We start from the raw sequence: 18,831 nt of genomic DNA on the forward strand, positions 1-18,831 counted from the left end.
CCTCTTCCTCCCTCTCCCTCTCCCTCCCTCTCCCTCTCTCCCTCTCCCTCCCTCTGTCCCTCTCCCTCACCGTCCCTCCCCCTCCCTCCCTCTCCATCCCTCTCCCTCCCTCTCCCTGTCTCGCTCTCCCTCACCGTCCCTCCCCCTCCCTCCCTCTCCCTCTCCCCCTCTCCATCTCACCCTCTCCCTCTCTCCCCCTCCCTCCCCCTCCCTCTCTCTGGCAGAATGTGCAGCTCGGAGCAGCACCTTGCCTCCAGTTGTCGTTCCTTTATTAAGACGGAACCGTCCAGCCCGCTGTCTGGCACTGACACAGGGAGCCACCACAGCCCCAGTGCCTCATCTGATACCAGCCTGAGCTATGGCCACAGCCTGCACTCTCCCGCCCTGTTCCTAGCCTCGGCGAGTGTGCCACCCTGTCACAAACATTTGGAGCCGTGCTCTGGCTCACTCCTGGACGAGTGTTCCTCCAAGTGTGAGTACGTTCTGAACTCTGTGCCCAAGCGGCTGTGCCTGGTGTGTGGCGATGTGGCGTCCGGCTACCACTATGGGGTCGCCTCGTGTGAAGCCTGTAAGGCCTTCTTCAAGAGGACCATTCAAGGTAAGGTCCACATTGGGACAGTGGGCACCCAAGGGTGTGGGCTGGTGCGGGGGGTGGGAGGCACAGTGAGCTGACACTGAGGCAGGGTGCTGTCCACTCTGAAGGAGAGGGTGAGGTAGCAGCAGCAGGAATGGTCTGGGTGCTGTGATCATTGGAGGAACCATCCGAGTGGGTGAGTGAGAGAGGGAGTGGTGGAGGCTGGTACAAATACAGCATTTAATCTGGATGGGTATATGAATAGGAAGGGTTTAGAGGGATAGAACATGGAATATGGAAAAATACAGCACAGACCAGACCCCTAGGCCCATGATGTTGTGTAAACCTTTTATCCTAGTCTGACATCAGAATAACCTACATACCCTTCATTGTACTATCTTCCATCGGCCTATCCAAGAGCTGCTTAAATGTCCCTAATGTCTCTGACTCTACTGACAGTGCATTCCACACACCCACCACTCTCTGTGTAATGAACCGACCTCGGACATCTCCCCAAACCTTCCACCAATCACCTTAATGTTATGCCCCTCATGACAGCTATTTCCGCCCTGGGAAATATCTCTGACTATCCACTATCTCTGCCTCCCAACATCCTGTACACCTCGATCAAGTCACCTTCATCCTTCTTCACTCCAATGAGAAAAGCCCTCGCTCCCTCAGCCTTTCTTCATAAGACACAGCCTCCAGTCCAGGCAGCTTCCTGGGAAATCTCCTCTGCACCCTCTCAAAAGCTTCCACATCCTTCCTATAATGAGGTGACCAGAACTGAACACAATATTCCAAGTGTAGTCTAACCAGGGCTCTGTAGAGCTTCAGCATCACCTCACGGCTCTTAACCTCAATCCCCCGATAATGAAAGCCAATACATCATACACTTTCTTAACAACCCTATCAACCTGGGTGGCAGCTTTGAGGGATCTGTGAACATAGAACATAGAACATAGAAGGATACAGCGCAGTACAGGCCCTTCGGCCCTCGATGTTGCGCCGACCGAATCCTACCTAACCTATACTAGCCCAATAACTTCCAAATGCCTATCCAATGCCCGCTTAAATGACCATAAAGAAGGAGAGTTCACCACTGCTACTGGCAGGGCATTCCATGAACTCACAACCCGCTGTGTGAAGAATCTACCCCTAACATCTGTCCTATACCTACCACCCCTTAATTTAAAGCTATGTCCCCTAGTAACACCTGACTCCATTAGCGGTAAAAGGTTCTTAGTATCTACCCTATCTAAACCCCTAATCATCTTATACACTTCTATCAGATCTCCCCTAAACCTTCTCTTCTCCAATGAGAACAGCCCCAAGTGCCTCAGCCTTTCCTCATAAGATTTTCCTACCATTCCAGGCAACATCCTGGTAAACCTCCTCTGCACTCGTTCTAAAGCTTCCACATCCTTCCTATAGTATGGCGACCAAACCTGCACACAATACTCCAGATGAGGCCTCACCAGAGTCTTATACAACTGCAACATGACCTCAGGACTCCGGAACTCAATTCCTCTGCCAATAAAGCCCAGTACACCATATGCCTTCCTCACAGCACTATTTACCTGGGTGGCAACTTTCAGAGATCTGTGTACATGGACACCAAGATCCCTCTGCTCATCCACACTACCAAGTAGCCTACCATTAGCCCAGTAATCCATCATCTTGTTATTCCTACCAAAGTGAACGACTTCGCACTTAGCTACATTGAATTCCATTTGCCACATTTCCGCCCAGCTCTGCAACTTATCTATATCCCGCTGTAACCTACCACTTCCTTCCTCGCTATCCACAACTCCACCGACTTTTGTGTCATCCGCAAACTTGCTTACCCAGCTTTCAAGTCCTTCCTCTAGATCATTTATAAAGATAACAAAAAGCAATGGTCCCAAAACAGATCCTTGTGGTACACCGCTAGTAACTGCGCTCCAAGATGAACATAATCCATCAACTACTACCCTCTGTCTCCTTCCAGCCAGCCAATTCCTAATCCAAACCTCTAATGTATCCTCAATGCCATACCTCCGTAGTTTTAGCATTAGCCTACCATGGGGAACCTTATCGAATGCCTTACTAAAATCCATATACACAACATCTACTGCTTTACCCTCATCCACTTCCTTAGTCACCTTCTCAAAGAACTCAATAAGGTTTGTGAGGCACGACCTGCCCTTCACAAAACCATGCTGGCTATCCCTGATCACGTTATTCCTACCCAGATGTTCATAAATCTTATCCCTTACCATTCTCTCTAAGACTTTGCCCACCACTGAAGTCAGACTCACTGGCCTATAGTTACTAGGGCTATCCCTACTCCCTTTCTTGAACAATGGGACCACATTCGCTATCCTCCAGTCCTCTGGTACTATTCCCGTTGACAATGACGACATAAAAATCCAGGCCAATGGCTCTGCTATCTCCTCCCTAGCTTCCCATAGGATCCTGGGGTAAATGCCATCAGGCCCAGGAGACTTATCTATATTCATCCTTTCCAATATTCCCAAAACCTCTTCCCTGCATATTTCCAGGGCATCCATTCTAATTATTTGTGATTCCATATTCACATCAGCAACAGTGTCCTGTTCCTGAGTGAATACTGATGAAAACTACTGATTTAATGTCTCTCCAATCTCCTCCGCCTCCACACACAACTTCCCACTACTATCCTTGACTGGACCGATACCTACCCTAGTCATCCTTTTATTCTTGACATACCTATAGAAAGCCTTTGGGTTTTCCCTAATCCTACCAGCTAAAGACTTTTCATGTCCCCTTCTCGCTTCTCTTAGCTCCCCCTTTAGCTCCTTCCTGGCTACCTTATAACTCTCAATCGCCCCTACTGAACCTTCACGCCTCATCTTTACATATGCCGCCTTCTTCCCTTTCACAAGGGACTCCAATTCCTTACTAAACCACGGCTGCCTCACAAGGCCCTTTACACCATGCCTGACTGGTACATACCTATCGAGGACACGCAGTAGCTGCTCCTTGAACAATCCCCACATCTCATTAGTGTTCTTCTCTTGAAGCCTGTTTTTCCAATCCACACATCCTAAGTCATGCCTCACAGCATCATAATTTCCCTGCCCCCAGCTATAGCTCTTGCCCTGCGGCGCACGATTATCCCTCTCCATCACTAAAGTAAAAGTCACCGAGTTGTGGTCACTGTCCCCGAAGTGCTCACCTACCTCCAAGTCTAACACCTGGCCTGGTTCATTACCTAGAACCAAATCCAATATAGCCTCCCCTCTTGTTGGCCTGTCGACATATTGTGTCAGGAAACCCTCCTGCACACATTGTACAAACACCGACCCATCTAATGAACTCGAGCTATAGCTCTCCCAGTCAATATCTGGGAAGTTAAAGTCCCCCATAACAACCACCCTGCTACCTTCACTCTTTTCCTGAATCATCCTCGCAATATTATCCTCTACTTCTCTAGGACTATTAGGAGGCCTGTAGAAAACACCTAACAGGGTGACCTCACCTTTCCTATTTCTAACCTCAGCCCAAACTACCTCAGATGGCAAGTCCTCTTCCATCGTCCATTCCACTGCTGTGATACTGTCTTTGACAAGTAATGCCACGCCTCCCCCTTTTTTACCCCCATGTCTGATCCTACTAAAACATTTGAACCCTGGAACGTGCAACAGCCATTCTTGTCCCTGTTCTACCCACGTCTCTGTAATGGCCACAACATCGAAGTCCCAGGTACCAACCCACGCTGCAAGTTCACCTACCTTATTCCTTATACTTCTGGCATTGAAGTATACACACTTCAATCCACCTTTCTGGTTACAGGCACCCTCCTTAGAGATCGCTGCATTATTCCTAACCTCCCTACACTCAAGGTCCTGTACCCTAAAGCTACAGTCCTGGTTCCCATGCCCCCGCGGAGTTAGTTTAAACCCTCCCAAAGAGCACTAGCAAACCTCCCCCCAAGGATACTGGTGCCCCTCAGGTTCAGGTGTAGCCCATCCTTTTTATAGAGGTCCCACCTTCCCCAGAAAGGACCCCAGTTGTCCAGAAACCGGAATCCCTCCCTCCTGCACCATCCCTGTAGCCACGCATTTAACTGCTCTCTCTCCCTATTCCTCGACTCTCTATCACGTGGCACGGGTAACAAACCAGAGACTACAACTCTGTTTGTTCTAACTCTGAGCTTCCAACCTAGCTCCCTGAAAGCCTGTCTGACATCCTCACCCTTCTTCCTACCTATATCGTTGGTGCCAACGTGGACCACGATCTGGGGCTGCTCCCCCTCCCCCTTAAGGACCCGGAAAACACGATCAGCAACATCACGTACCCTTGCACCTGGGAGGCAACATACCAAACGTGAGTCCCTGTCGCCCCCACAAAACCGTCTGTCTGTACCCCTCACTATCGAGTCCCCAAGAACTATTGCTCTACCTTTCTCCACCCTACCCTTCTGAGCAACGGGGCCAGGCTCCGTGCCAGAGGCCTGAACCTCGTTGCTTGCCCCTGGTAAGTCATCCCCCCCACAACATCTACCCCAAAATCCCTCTGTTCCTCCACACTGCCAAGAATCCTGCCTTTAACCCTGTAATCTGTATTCAAATTCCACCTTCCAAAGTGAATCACTTCCCACTTTTCCAGGTTGAGCTCCATCTGCCACTTCTCAGCCCAGCTCTGCATCCTGTTAATGTCCCATTGAAACCTACAACAGCCCTCCACTCTATCCACCCTCCACCAACCTTCATGTCATCAGCAAACTTCCTAACCCACCCTTCCACTTCCTCATCCCAGTCATTTATAAACATCACAAAGCGCAGAGGGCCCAGACCCGAACCCCGCGGAACACCGAGCTCCAGGCGGAATACTTTCCATCTCTTACCAGATGAGTTGGACCGAAGGATCTGTTCCTGTGCTGTGTGATTCTATGACTCTATGGGAGCAGTTTGATGTGAGAGACACATTCCAATCTGCCAAAGCAGAGGAGCAGAGCTTGGGAATAGACAATAATCTGAGATTTGGAAATCTTACTCTCTTCTGCTCCCCTGCATCCTGACCCAGTATCAGTCCGTCCAGGAGGAAGGAGGGAGGTGAAAGCCAGTTGGACCAAACGGCCTATTTGCAGTAAGTCTAGCAAAACCAGAGTTTCCTGGATGGTTCCAGAGACTGGGAATGGGAAGCAATTGAAATATGGGACATTAGGGAGCTGTTCACTTTCAGGGAGAATGAGGTTTAATGCAGAAAGTCGAAGAAAGGGACAAACAGACAGTATGAGAATCAATGAATAATTTATTGGAAAATAAATCAAAGGATCTTGCGCAGGTAAAATAACACAGAGCTGCTTGTCAGAGACAGACGGGGCTGAGTGAGGACTGAACTAACCATCCACTTACACAAAATGGAGCATTATATCATGTTACATTATGGTGTATGTTCTTTTTTGTGGGAAATCCTTTGATACTCTGTTTGTAATGAGTTGAAAACACTCATGTGTGTGCGCAAATTCTCCAGAATGTTGGTGCAGTGTGAAATAAACAATAATTGTGAAAACTTGGATGACTTAAGCAATTTCAAGGCAGATAGTCTCTCGTTAATTTGCTGGATTTATTTCTGAAGTACCAGGAAGGCTAGCAGGGGGTAATTCTGTGGAAGTGGTGTGTCTGGATCTCCAGAAGGTGTTTGATATCGTGCCACACAACAGCACCAAGAGGAAAGTATCAGCAAACTAAATCAAAGGGACTGTAGCTACCTGGATACACTGTTGGCGGGGGGATACGGAGCAGGGGTAATAGTCAATGGATGTCCTATGGACCAAAGGGCCGTTTATAGAATCATAGACACATACAGCACAGAAGAGGCCCTTCAGCCCATTGGGTCTGTGCCAACCTATCTACACTCATCCCACTGTCCAGCACTGGGCCCACAGCCATGAATATTCTTATGTTGCAAGGACCTACCCTCCCATTCCAGGTTCCCAGCAACGTCTGGGTGAATAAAATTCCATAAATATCCTTCAGATCTGCTGTATTTCACTTTAAAATTGTACTCCTTTATTTACTGATGGTTTGACTAAAGAGGAACAGCTGGTTTCTATCCCCCTGTCCATGCCCCTGTGTCAGATCCCCCTCCACCCTGTCTCCTCTGAACTCAACAACTGAAGCTTATCCAGCCTCTCCCCATCCCAGGGAACATCCTGGTCAATCATAGAACACAGAACATTACAGCGCAGTACAGGCCCTTCAGCCCTCGATGTTGCACCAACCTGTCATACCAATCTGAAGCCCATCTAACCGACACTATTCCATGTACGTCCACATGCCTGTCCAATGACGACTTAAATGTATTTAAACTTGGCGAATCTACTACTGTTGCAGGCAAAGCATTCCATACCCTTACTACTCTGAGTAAAGAAACTACCTCTGACATCTGTCTTATACCTATCTCCCCTCACTTTAAAGTTGTGTCCCCTCGTGTTTGCCATCCCCATACTTGGAAAAAGGCTCTCCCTGCCCACCCTATCTAACCCTCTGATTATCTTATATGTCTCTATTAAGTCACCTCTCAACCTTCTTCTCTCTAACGAGAACAGCCTCAAGGCCCTCAGCCTTTCCTCATAAGACCTTCCCTCCATACCAGGCAACATCCTAGTAAATCTCCTGTGCACCATTTCCAAAGCTTCCACATCCTTCTTATAATGCGGTGACCAGAACTGTACACAATACTCCAAGTGTGGCTGTACCAGAGCTTTGTACAGCTGCAGCATAACCTCCTGGTTCCGGAACTCAATCCCTCTATTAATAAAGGCCAAAACACTGTATGCCTTCTTAACAACCCTGTCAATCTGGGTGGCAATCTCCTCTGTATTGAGACTGAGTTTACAGTGAGGGCTCAGTGCCCATTCCACAGTTTAGTGGCTGAACAATGACCCAGACTTGGCCGTGCTGGGATCATTCTGGTGTGTGTGGGACCAGAGGTCACCTCCTATGCCAGAGTCTTGGATCTGCTCCTGAGGAACTATCACCCTCACCGGCTTCCGGAATAGGGACCAGGAGTGGGACCCAGGGACTCCCAGGCTGTTTCTCCTGGATTGGCAAGGCCGAGCCTTAGTCTCCTCTCCTGCTGCCTCCCCTCAAGTTGCTGACCTGGTGCTGAAGGTCCTGGACCCTCGGTCCTTGGTCTCAGTGTCTCCTCTCTCTCTCTCTAGAGCTCTCTCTCTCTGGGATATCCTGGAGACAGGTTTGTCTCTGGTTCTGGAGATGATGGGACCTGTATAAACAGGGACGTGTGCTCATTCTGCATCATAGTATCCCCACGCTGCAGAAAGAGGCCATTCCACCCATCGAGTCTGCACTGTCAGGGGGGATTTGAACCAGACATGTTCTTAGAAATTCACTCATGGGAAGTGATAGTCACTGACTGCCCAGAATTTACTGCCCGTCCCTAGTTGCCCCTTGAGAAGGTGGGGGTGAGCTGCCTCCTTGACCCGCTGTAGGTAGACCCACAATGCCATTAGGGAGGGAATTCCAGGATTTTCCCCCAGTGATAGTGAAGGAACGGCAATATATTTCCGTGTCAGGGTGGTGATCGGCTTGGAGGGGAACACGAAGATGGTGGTGTTACCATATTTCTGCTGCCCTTGACCTTCCAGATGGAAGTGGTTATGGGTTTGGAAGGTGCTGTCCGAGGATCTTTGGTGAATTTCTGCAGTGCATCTTTCGGATGGTACACACTGCTGCTACTGAGACTCGGTGGGGGAGGGAGTGGATGCTGTGCCTATCAAATGAGCTGCTTTGTCCTGGGTGGTGTCAAGTGTCCTGAGTGTTGTTGGGGCTGCACTTATTCGGGCAAGTGGGGAGTATTCCATCACACTCCTGACTTGTGCCTTGTAGATGGTGGACAGGTTTTGGGGAGCGAGGAGGTGAGTTATTCACCACAGTATTCCTAGCCTTTGACCTGCTCTTGTAGATACTGTGTTTATGTGGTGAATCCAGTTGAGTTTCTGGTCAATGATAACTCCCAGGATGTTGACAGTGGGGGATTAAGTGATGGTAACATGTTTGAATGTCAAGGGGTGGTGGTTAGAAATATCTCTTATTTGTGATGGTTACAGCCTGGCATTTGTGTGGTGCAAATATTATCTGCCACTTGTCAGCTCAAGCCCCTGAACATGGACTGTTTCAGTATCTGAGTTGCGAATATTGAACATTACCCACCTATCAGCGAACATCCCCACCTGTGACCTTATGGGGCAGGGCAGGTCATTGATGAAGCAGTGAGGAGGGGAACCTGAAGGGGAAGGCAGGGGTGAGAGAAACCAGGATGGAGGTGAAAGATAGAAAAATAGAAAGCAAGACAGAGAGAACAAAGACTCGCAGAAAATCAGGTTGGAGTATTTTAAAAATGCAAAAATGACAGAAAATCAGGTTGGAGGGTATTATATCTGAATACAGGGGCCTTTCAGATGATGATGGAGAAACTGTCAGTCCAAGTCATTATAAGTGAGTGTGATATGATGTGATTATGGAGAGTTGATGGTGTCCTTGGCTGTTCAATGTTTAGGATGGACAACAAAACAGAAAAGAGGGTGAAAGATGAGATCTGTGCAGTAGTGAGAGAGGATGTTGGTGTGGGAAATCTCCATGGGGACTGAGTCTGAACATCCAACACGGGATGGAGAACACGACTGGGATTTGTCAGTCGGCCTGAACAGTAGCAGGTGAGGCAGGGGATGGTCTTTACAGGAACTTTACAATCTATGCAATGATTTGATTGATTTATTCTCATGTGTACCTAAGTACTGCGGTGATTAAAAGAAATGAAGGACAGCATTAGACAGGTGTCATATAAAATTACTAGAAAATTTGGCAAGGCCTTGGACTGGGAGCAGCTTGGAATTTAGAAAAATAAGACCAAAGAGGTTGATGAGTGGAGATTAGTGGAGTATCAGTGTAAACATGAAAAGCCGAATGTAAGGCCTTCTATAGTTATATAAAAATAAAAATGTTCGTGAGACCGTATGTGGGGCACTTACAATCTGAAATGGAAGAACTGATCACAGATGTAGAGCGATAAAGCACAAAGGGAGGCCATTCGGCCCAACATGTCTTCACCAGCTTTCGGAATGAGTGACCTGGTGTAGTGCCATTTTTCTGCCTTTTCCTCAGTAATCACAGAAGGTGACAGCTGTTAAACAGCTGCGTTCGTTCAGTTTTCACATAATTCCCCAGAGAGACTCGGGAGGCTGGAATAAAACTAAATTAGTAAAATGAAAATATCCTGGAAAAAACGATTGGGAATATCATTGGCACCACATCCTCAAACATCTCTCCCTCCAGCACCAACCCTCAGGAGCAGCAGTGTGTGCCACCTACAGGATTCACTGCCGCCATTCCCAGACCCGGATCAATTACATCCTTGAGCTCGACCATTGAAACTGGGAATAAATTTAATTGCCATCTTCCGATCTTCAGTGGATTCTGGAACTGTGCCATCTGATTGGACGGTGGCAAATGTAACCCCATTGTTTAAGAGGAGAAGGAAGGGAGAAAGCCAGGAATTATAGACTGGTTAGCCTAATATTAGACGGAAAATGCTCAAATCTGTTATGTCAGATGTGATAACAGGACACTTAGAAAATGCTAACAAGGCTTGGCAGGTGGCTCAGTGGTTAGCACTGCTGCCTCCCGGGACCCGGGTTCAATTCCCGCCTCAGGCGACTGTGTGGAGTTTGCACATTCTCCCCGTGTCTGTGTGGGTTTCCTCTGGGTGCTCCGGTTTCCACCCACAATCCAAAGATATGCAGGTTAGGGTGGATTGGCCATGGTAATTGCAGGATTACAGTGATTAGATGGGATGCTTTTTGAAGGTGTGAACTCGATGGGCTGAATGGCCTGTCTCCACACTCGAGTGCTTCTATGATTAGCCATGGTCATTGTGGAGTTATGAAAAGGAAGTCATGTTGACAAACCTCCCGGAGTTATCTGAGGATGTACGGTACAATCGATAGAAGAGAACCAGGGAACGTGGTGCCTTCAGACTTTCCAAAAGTTTTTGGCAACGATTCCGATTGAAGTTTAGTCTTCAAAGTTTGGGAGAAGATTTGTAGCTCGTGGTTCTGTTCGCCGAGCTGGGAATTTGTGTTGCAAACGTTTCATCCCCTGTCTAGGTGACATCCTCAGGTGCTTGGGAGCCTCCTGTGAAGCACTTCTGTGATCTTTCCTCCGGCATTTATAGTGGTTTGTATCTGCCGCTTCCGGTTGTCAGTTCCAGCTGTCCGCTGCAGTGGCCGGTATATTGGGTCCAGGTCGATGTGCTTATTGATAGAATCTGTGGATGAGTGCCATGCCTCTAGGAATTCCCTGGCTGTTCTCTGTTTGGCTTGCGCTATAATAGTAGTGTTGGCCCAGTCGAAGTCATGTTGCTTGTCATCTGAGTGTGTGGCTACTAAGGATAGCTGGTCGTGTCGTTTCGTGGCTAGTTGGTGTTCATGGATGCGGGTTGTTAGCTGTCTTCCTGTTTGTCCTATGTAGTGTTTTGTTTGGGTTGGGGTTTGGGTTGAACCCAGAGTTTGGGTTGAATTTGTGGTAAGACTGCGGTAAGATTAGAACAGTCTTATCGCAAACTCAACCCAAACTCTGGGTCAGATACGTGGACGACACCTTTGTAATCAATAAAAACACAGAAATAGAGAACACACACCGGATCATCAACGCCACACTCACAGGAATCCGATTCACAAGAGAGGAAGAAAAGGACAACCAACTTCCATTCCTAGACGTGATGGTACAGAGAACACCGAATGGAGAATTCACCACAAAGGTATACAGGAAAGCCACTCACACAGACCAAGTCCTGAACTACGAAAGCAACCACTCCAACACACACAAAAGAAGTTGCATCAAGACACTATTCAAAAGGGCCACAACACACTGCAGTACACCAGAACTGCAAAAAGAGGAAGAAGAACACCAAATAATGTATTCGCCAAAAATGGATACCCGTGCAACTTCATCGACAGATGCCTAACGGAAAGACAACGGAACGAGGACATGCCACAACCCAAAGGACTAGCCACACTCCCATACATCAGGAGCATTTCTGAACTGACAGCCAGACTACTGCGACCACTAGGACTCATAACAGCACACAAACCAACAGCCACTCTCAGACAACAACTCACCAGGACAAAGGACCCAATACCCAACATGAGCAAAACCAATGTAGTGTACAAAATCCCATGCAAGGACTGCACAAAACACTACACAGGACAAAGAGGAAGACAGCTAACAACCCGCATCCATGAACACCAACTAGCCACGAAACGACATGACCAGCTATCCTTAGTAACCATACACAACTTGAGTTTGACTGGGACAACACTACTATTATAAGGCAAGCCAAACAGAGAACAGCCAGGGAATTCCTAGAGGCATGGCACTCATCCACAGATTCTATCAATAAGCACATTGACCTGAACCCAATATACCGGCCACTGCAGCGGACAGCTGGAACTGACAACCGGAAGCAGCAGGTACAAACCAGTATAAATGCTGGAGTAAACATCCCAGAAGCGCTTCACAGGAGGCTCCCAAGCACTGAGGATGTCACCTAGACAGGGGACGAAACGTCTGCAACACAAATTCCCAGCTCGGCGAACAGAAGTTAGTCTGTAAAATTAAAGCAGATGGAGTTGAGGTAATCGCTGTCATGGATTGAGAATTGGTTGTCAGGCAGGAAATGGAGAGTGGGAATAAATGGGTCTTTGTCAGATAGACACCCAGTAACTTGTGGGATACTGCAGGGACCTGTGCGCGGGATCCGACCTCAGCTGGTCACTGTCTCAGGAACCAAAGGTACCATTTCTGAGTTTGCTGAGGAGAGCTTGACACGGTAAACCGATCAAACTGTGGGTGCTGTGAGTCAGAAACAAAACCCGACATTGCTGGAAAAGCTCGGCAGGTCTGGCAGCGTCTGTGAAGTGAAATCAGAGTTAATGTTTCAGGTTCAGTGACTCTTCCTCAGACCTGGGAAGGGTCAGTCAACCTGAAACATTAACTCTGATTTCTATCCACTGACACTGTCAGACCTGCTGAGCTTTACCACAATGTCACTGTTATGTCAGCACAGTATTAGTGTGAGAGTGTATGGAGGTTTCAGGAGGGTTTAGACTAGTTGAGTGACAGTGTGGTTTAATTTAAAAAAAAGTGAAGTTATCCACTTTGGTAGGATAAAGAGTATTATTTAAGTAGAGAGAGAGAGGGATTGGGAAATGTTGATGTACGAAGGAGCCTTGAGTGTCCTTGTACCCCAGTCAGTGAGAACACGCAATGCACCTTCAGTAAGGACATCTTCACCTGACCTATTCACCGTGTGATGGTACACCTCAAGAGTAAGTGGGTCTTGAACCTAGCTCAGAGGCAGGGATACTACAGAAGGCAAATGGAATGTTGGTTTTTTATTGCAGGAAGGGTTCGATACAACATCTAGGAAGTCTTACCGGAGCTGGTCAGGGATTTGGCAAGATCCCAGCTGGTGCACTGTGTGCAGCTTTGCTCTTCCTGTTTGGGATAAGGCCCTCCCTGCTGTGGGGAAAGTTCAGCACAGGCTCACCAGCCTGACCCCTGAGATAACACGGTGGTCGTGTGGGGAGAGATTGTGTGGACTGGACCTGTACTCACTGGAGTTTATGATAAGGACAGGGATCTCAATTAAAAGGCTGGGATTGGGACAGGGTTGGACTGACCGGTGCAGGAAGGATGTCTCTCCTGGTCAGTGTACCCAGGCAGTGGACCGTGATCTCAGGGAAACGCAATGACGGCCATTTTGAACTCACGAGGAGAAATTCCTTCTCTCTGGTGGAGGTGAAGTGTGGCATTCTCCAGCACAAAAGGTCATGTAGGTGAGGTCACGGAATATACTCACAAGAGCAATAGATTTCAAGAGACTACTGGTGTCTGTGGGGGGTGGGGGGAGTTGAAAGTATAGTGTGGAGATAGAAATCATGTTTGATAGCAGGAGAAGGTTTGAAGGGCTGAATGGCCTGTTCCTGCTCCTAGTCACCAAATATTTGCCAATTATAAAACCATAATCACTCTGGGTCAGGAGTCACGTGTAGGCCAGACCAGGTGAGGATGGCAGTGTCCTTCCCTGAGGGACATTAGTGACACCGATGGGATTTCCCAATAATTCAGTTGTTATTTTGACAGACTTGATTAGATCTTTATTCCAAACGAACTGAAATAAACTGACGACACCATTGGGGCTCATTGTCCCAAATTACTTGGTACAAGTCACATCCTGGACCCACAATGTCCCCATCACCATAAACATCTGCTGATCTGTGGCAATCACTGTGTCCAAGGTTAATATTAACATTAATATTAATGATCAATATTCACATTGCAGATTACACCCACGATACGTTACAGCATTCTGGTCCCAGCTGATAGTCCAATCCCAGAGGGAACCGTGGCTTGATAGATCACATATTGGATTTTCTGTAGTCGGTTTTCACAGGAGTTAGTCATGAGGCTGCAGATGTTCTTTAACAACAAAACACAAGAGAAAAAATATAACACCACAGGACCATCGAGTCAGACAGTACAGAGGAGACCCTTTGGCCAGAGGACCATTGGAAATAGGGACAGCAGATGACCAATCAGTTCCACCATTCAATCAGATTACAGCTGACCAACATTCCTCATGTCCACCCTCCTGTCTGTTCCCCCATATCTCTGATTCCCTGAATGATCAAGGATCTATCTCTCTCGGCCTTAGATATACACGCGGACTCTGTCCCCACAGCTCTCTGTGGTAAGGAGTTCCAAGGGATGACAACCCTCTGGGAGAAGGCATTCCTCCTCATCTCACGGTGACTCAGTGGTTAGCACTGCTGCCTTACAGCACCAAGGACCCAGGTTCGATTCCAGCCTTGGGTGTCTGTATGGAGTTTGCACATTCTCCCCGTGTCTATGCGGGATTCCTCTGGGTGCTCCAGTTTCCTCCCACAGTCCAAAGATGTGCAGGTCAGGTGGATTGGCCATGAGAAATTGCCCCATAGTGTTAGGAGGCATTAGTCAAGGGTAACTAATGGGTCTGGGTGGGTTATTTTTCAGAGGGTCAGGGTGGACTTGTTGGGCCGAAGGGCCTGTTTCCATACTGTAAGGAATCTAACCTAATCTCAGTCTTAAACTGGAGCAGCTTTATTCTGAGACTATATCCTATGGTCCCAGACTCTCCCATGAGGGGAAACATCCTCTCAGCATTGACCCTGTCACGGCCCTTAAGTGTTTGATACGTTTCAATGAAATTGCCTCTCATTGTTTGAAACTCCAGTGAGTACAGTCCCAATCAGTTTAACCTTTACTCATGAGACAATCCCACCACACCAGGCATCATCCGAGTGAACCTTCCCTGAACTGCCTCCATGAAATTATATCTTTCCTCAAATAATGAGACCAAAACTGCTCACAGTACTCCAGGTGTGGTCTCACTGGCACCTTATACAGTTACAGTAAGACTTCCCTCCTCTTATACTCCAACCCCCTTGAAATGAGGCCAAGATCCTGTGTCTTCCTGGGTCCCTGCTGTCCCTGTGTGTTGCAGCTTTCTGCACAGTTTCTCCATTTAAATAATGTTCTATTCTTCTGTTCCCCCTCCAAAATGCACAATTTCATATTTTCCCAAATTATATTCTATTTGCCAGGTTTTTGCCCATTTATGTAGAACATAGAATAACCCAGCGCAGAACAGGCCCTTCGGCCCTCGATGTTGTACTGACCTGTGAACTATTCTCAGCTCATCCTCTACACTATGCCAAATTATCCATGCGCTTATCCAAGGATTGTTTAAATCTCCCTAATATGGCACCCCCTTACCACTCTCTGTGTAAAGACCCTGCCTCTGACATCTGTCTTAAACCTATCAGCCCTCAATTTGTAGCTATACCCCCTCGTACACGCTGACATCATCATCCTAGGAATAAGAGTCTCACTGTCCACCCTATCTAATCCTGTGATCATCTTGTATGTCTCTATCAAATCCCTTCATAGCCTTCTCTCTGAACCCATCATGTGTGCACCAACCATCCGACACCAGCCCCACGTTCCTGCATTCGGCTCAAAGCCTGGAATGTTATGACATTTCTGGTGTTTATCGCTAAACTGCTCCATTCCCGGCAACATCCTGGAGAATCTCCTCCCCCCACCCTCCCACCCCCCCCCCCCTCCTCCAGTGTTATCCCATCCTGCCTATAGTGTGGGGACCAGAACTGCCCACAGTACTCCAGCTGTGGCCTCACTATAGTCCTGTACATCTCCAGAATCACCTCCTTGTTCTTACAATCTATGTCACAACTGATAACGTAGTGTCCCAATCCCGCCTTAACCAGCCGATGAACCTGCTGTACGTCGTACAGGGATCTGTGGACAAGCTCCCCAAGATCCCAGTGACCCTGTGAGATTCCCAGTGTCCCTCTGAGATTCCCAGTGTCCCACTGAGATTCCCAGTGTCCCTCTGAGATTCCCAGTGTCCTGTCATTCACTGAGTGCTCCCTTGTCTTGTTGCTTTTTCCAAAGTGAATCACCTCACAGTGATCAGGGTTAAACTCCATCTGCTACTGATCTCCCATCTGACCAACCCGTTTGTATCCTCCTGTAACCTAACACCTTCCCCCTCCCTGGCAGCCTCCTGATCGATCTTTATGTCACCCACAGACAGATTTATGCCCCTGTCCCTTTTATTGTTCCAACATCACCCATTCCAGCAAATCACTCCCAGAGAAACCTCACTCTTAACTCAGCTCGTGTAAGTTTTTGCTTCACTGACTTTCCCCATTTCTTCTCCTCGAACCGTTAACACTATTTGGTTATGATTCCTTTCTGAGACTTTTAGTAATTCTGATAGCCCAAACTTTCTCAGTTCTGCCAGCTTAGAGATTTCCTTCCCAGACTCCCCTGACTTGGAAGGTGCAGAGACTCCACCCTGTTCCCGCTGCAGTGGCTGCATTCCTGGACTCATCTTTCCTGCAGGAACTGGCCTCTTCTGAACTGAGACCTTGAACCTTCTTTTCTGAAGTCAAGACCCAAATGAATGGCCTTAACATGTTTACACGGTCTGTCATAAACTCAACGGCATCAACATTTTATCCATTAACACTTCAGGAGCCTTTCAGACAGTGAACTGAATCTGCACGCCTCCTGAGAAATGATGGATTTAGGTCATTGTTCAAGTGACTTTCCTTTCAAAAGTAAAAACCTACAGGACTGACCCAAACTCTAATTTTGAAAATCTAAATTCCAGAAAGGATAATATTATATATGTTTTTACAATATTAATGTGAGAACTCTCTACATAATATGGAAGAGATATTCTTAACAATGTTCCCAAAGCACTCTCCACAATGTGCAGGATCTGAATTGACAATAATTACAGAAAGGTTACTGTGCAAGAAGAGGCCATTCAGCCCAATGGACTTGCACTGGCCCTTCAGTTGAGCATTGGAACCCGGAGCCAATCTCCCGCTTTATGCCGAGACCTTGGAATGTTTTTCCTTTCCAAGTTATTGTCCAATTCCCTTGAGAACGTGCATATAATTTACAATTTCTGAACTGCTGGAAGCACGACATAATGTATTTATAATCCATTTATATTGATTAAATTAGGCATTAGAAAGTGCAAAGGAGTTTGAACTGTTTTGATTAATCTTGTTCAATGTTAAAGGTACCGTTAATAATACAGGGATTGTTGTGATGCTTTTGGAATAAACTGTATAACATGTGTAGGGATCGGTTAGCTCAGTTGGCTGGATGGTTGGTGTGTGCTGCCAACAGTACGGGTTCAATTCTTGCTCCAACTGAAGCTATTATTGGAGATTTGTCCCATTGCCTGAGGCATGATAACCCGCAGGTTAAACCTCCACCAGTCAGCTCTCTCTCTCTCTTTCTCTTTCTCCCTCCCTGCCTCTCTGAAAGAGCAGCTTTATGGCTCAGTAGGAATATTGTGAGTTTACCTTCACAGCGTGTCAGCGCCACTCTCAATGATGTCCTCAATATAGGCTATCCACTACATTAACAAGACCCACTGGTTATGTTGATAATACTGAGTAGACCGTGCTGGGGACGATGGGTGTAATGTGTGGAAACTGCATTTGTGTTGGGCAGGAACATTGTTTGTCATGTGATTGAGACAGTTTCCAGAAATTGTTTGGGAATTTACACAGCCATCCCTCCTGGATGTTATGTTGGAAATGTTTTCAAAAGATTGGGTTGTGTCACAGATATTCAGTCCCCTGTTTGGAAACTCTCCCTAATGAAAGGGTCTTGATGGAAGCTCACTCAATAACGTGTTGGACTCTCGCGTTAACGTCTTAGAAACAAAGTCTCTGATAAATTGGGAAGATTGTCTCCACATCACTAGGAGCTGAAACATGGGTCATGGATTTTCTGTCTCCGTTGTTTGACTAGCTGAATATCTGCAGCAGTTTCTGTTTGGTTTGAGACTTACTTTCTGTAATGTAATGGGAAGCTTCATCTTTGTGAATTTGTAACACTTTGTAATTTTGATAAATAATTAGAAGGAGGATGTGCTGCCAACTCTTTCACCTTCTGTCAGTCCATGTGTTGAGTGTGCTCTGACTGCCCTCCACAATGTCTGACTAACATTCCACACAACATTTGGTAAATCCCTCAAAGAAACGTTCTGTGTTTTACAAACTCCAGTTAACCTGATAGAAACGTTTTACAATGTACAGGAAAGCAGCTCCAGAACTGGTGTAGTTTCTGTTTCTTAAACGTTGCCTCCAGTGAGTGGTTATCGCTCCCCAATACAATCAAAACATTCCCTGTAAACAGATAGGAATATGAGTGACCACTTCCTCCAGATAGCTTCCTTTAAAACAAAACAAAACGATACTCTGTCAGGAACAGCATGTGTAGGTGCCAGTGTCGGACTGGGGGTAACAAAGCCAACAGGCGCACCACACCAGCCGAGAGGTCAACAGGTTTTAGGGGAAATCATAAGCTTTCGGAACGTGGCTCCTACATCAGGTGATGTGGAATTATAACCTGTGACTGTTAGGAGCAGTTACAAGGCACTACAAGGAACACCGCAAATTAAAATCTCAGAACTCTGGGGGAGATCATTCCTAAAGTGTACTCAAGTCATTCATGGTAATGTGTACAAAATAATGCAATCATTGTCAAATTTGTATAAACAATTTTGACCTTCAATCAGCCAACACAATAAATTGGATTAGACAGTGCACAGGGAGC

General features: G+C 47.1%; 1 protein-coding gene across 8 annotated transcripts in view; it reads left to right on the forward strand.

The window, feature by feature from the left end:
- Nucleotides 1–225: 225 nt before the first annotated feature.
- The window catches only part of LOC132818021 (steroid hormone receptor ERR2-like), a 53,061-nt gene continuing 34,455 nt past the window's right edge, over nt 226–18,831 (forward strand). For all 8 annotated transcript variants that reach the window (XM_060828615.1, XM_060828617.1, XM_060828619.1 and 5 more), the window contains exon 1: nt 226–598. In XM_060828615.1, coding sequence (XP_060684598.1) covers nt 226–598 — 373 coding nt within the window. The remainder of the gene's footprint in view (nt 599–18,831) is intronic.

Source organism: Hemiscyllium ocellatum, chromosome 8 (genome assembly GCF_020745735.1).
Source record: "Hemiscyllium ocellatum isolate sHemOce1 chromosome 8, sHemOce1.pat.X.cur, whole genome shotgun sequence".
NCBI lineage: Eukaryota > Metazoa > Chordata > Chondrichthyes > Orectolobiformes > Hemiscylliidae > Hemiscyllium > Hemiscyllium ocellatum.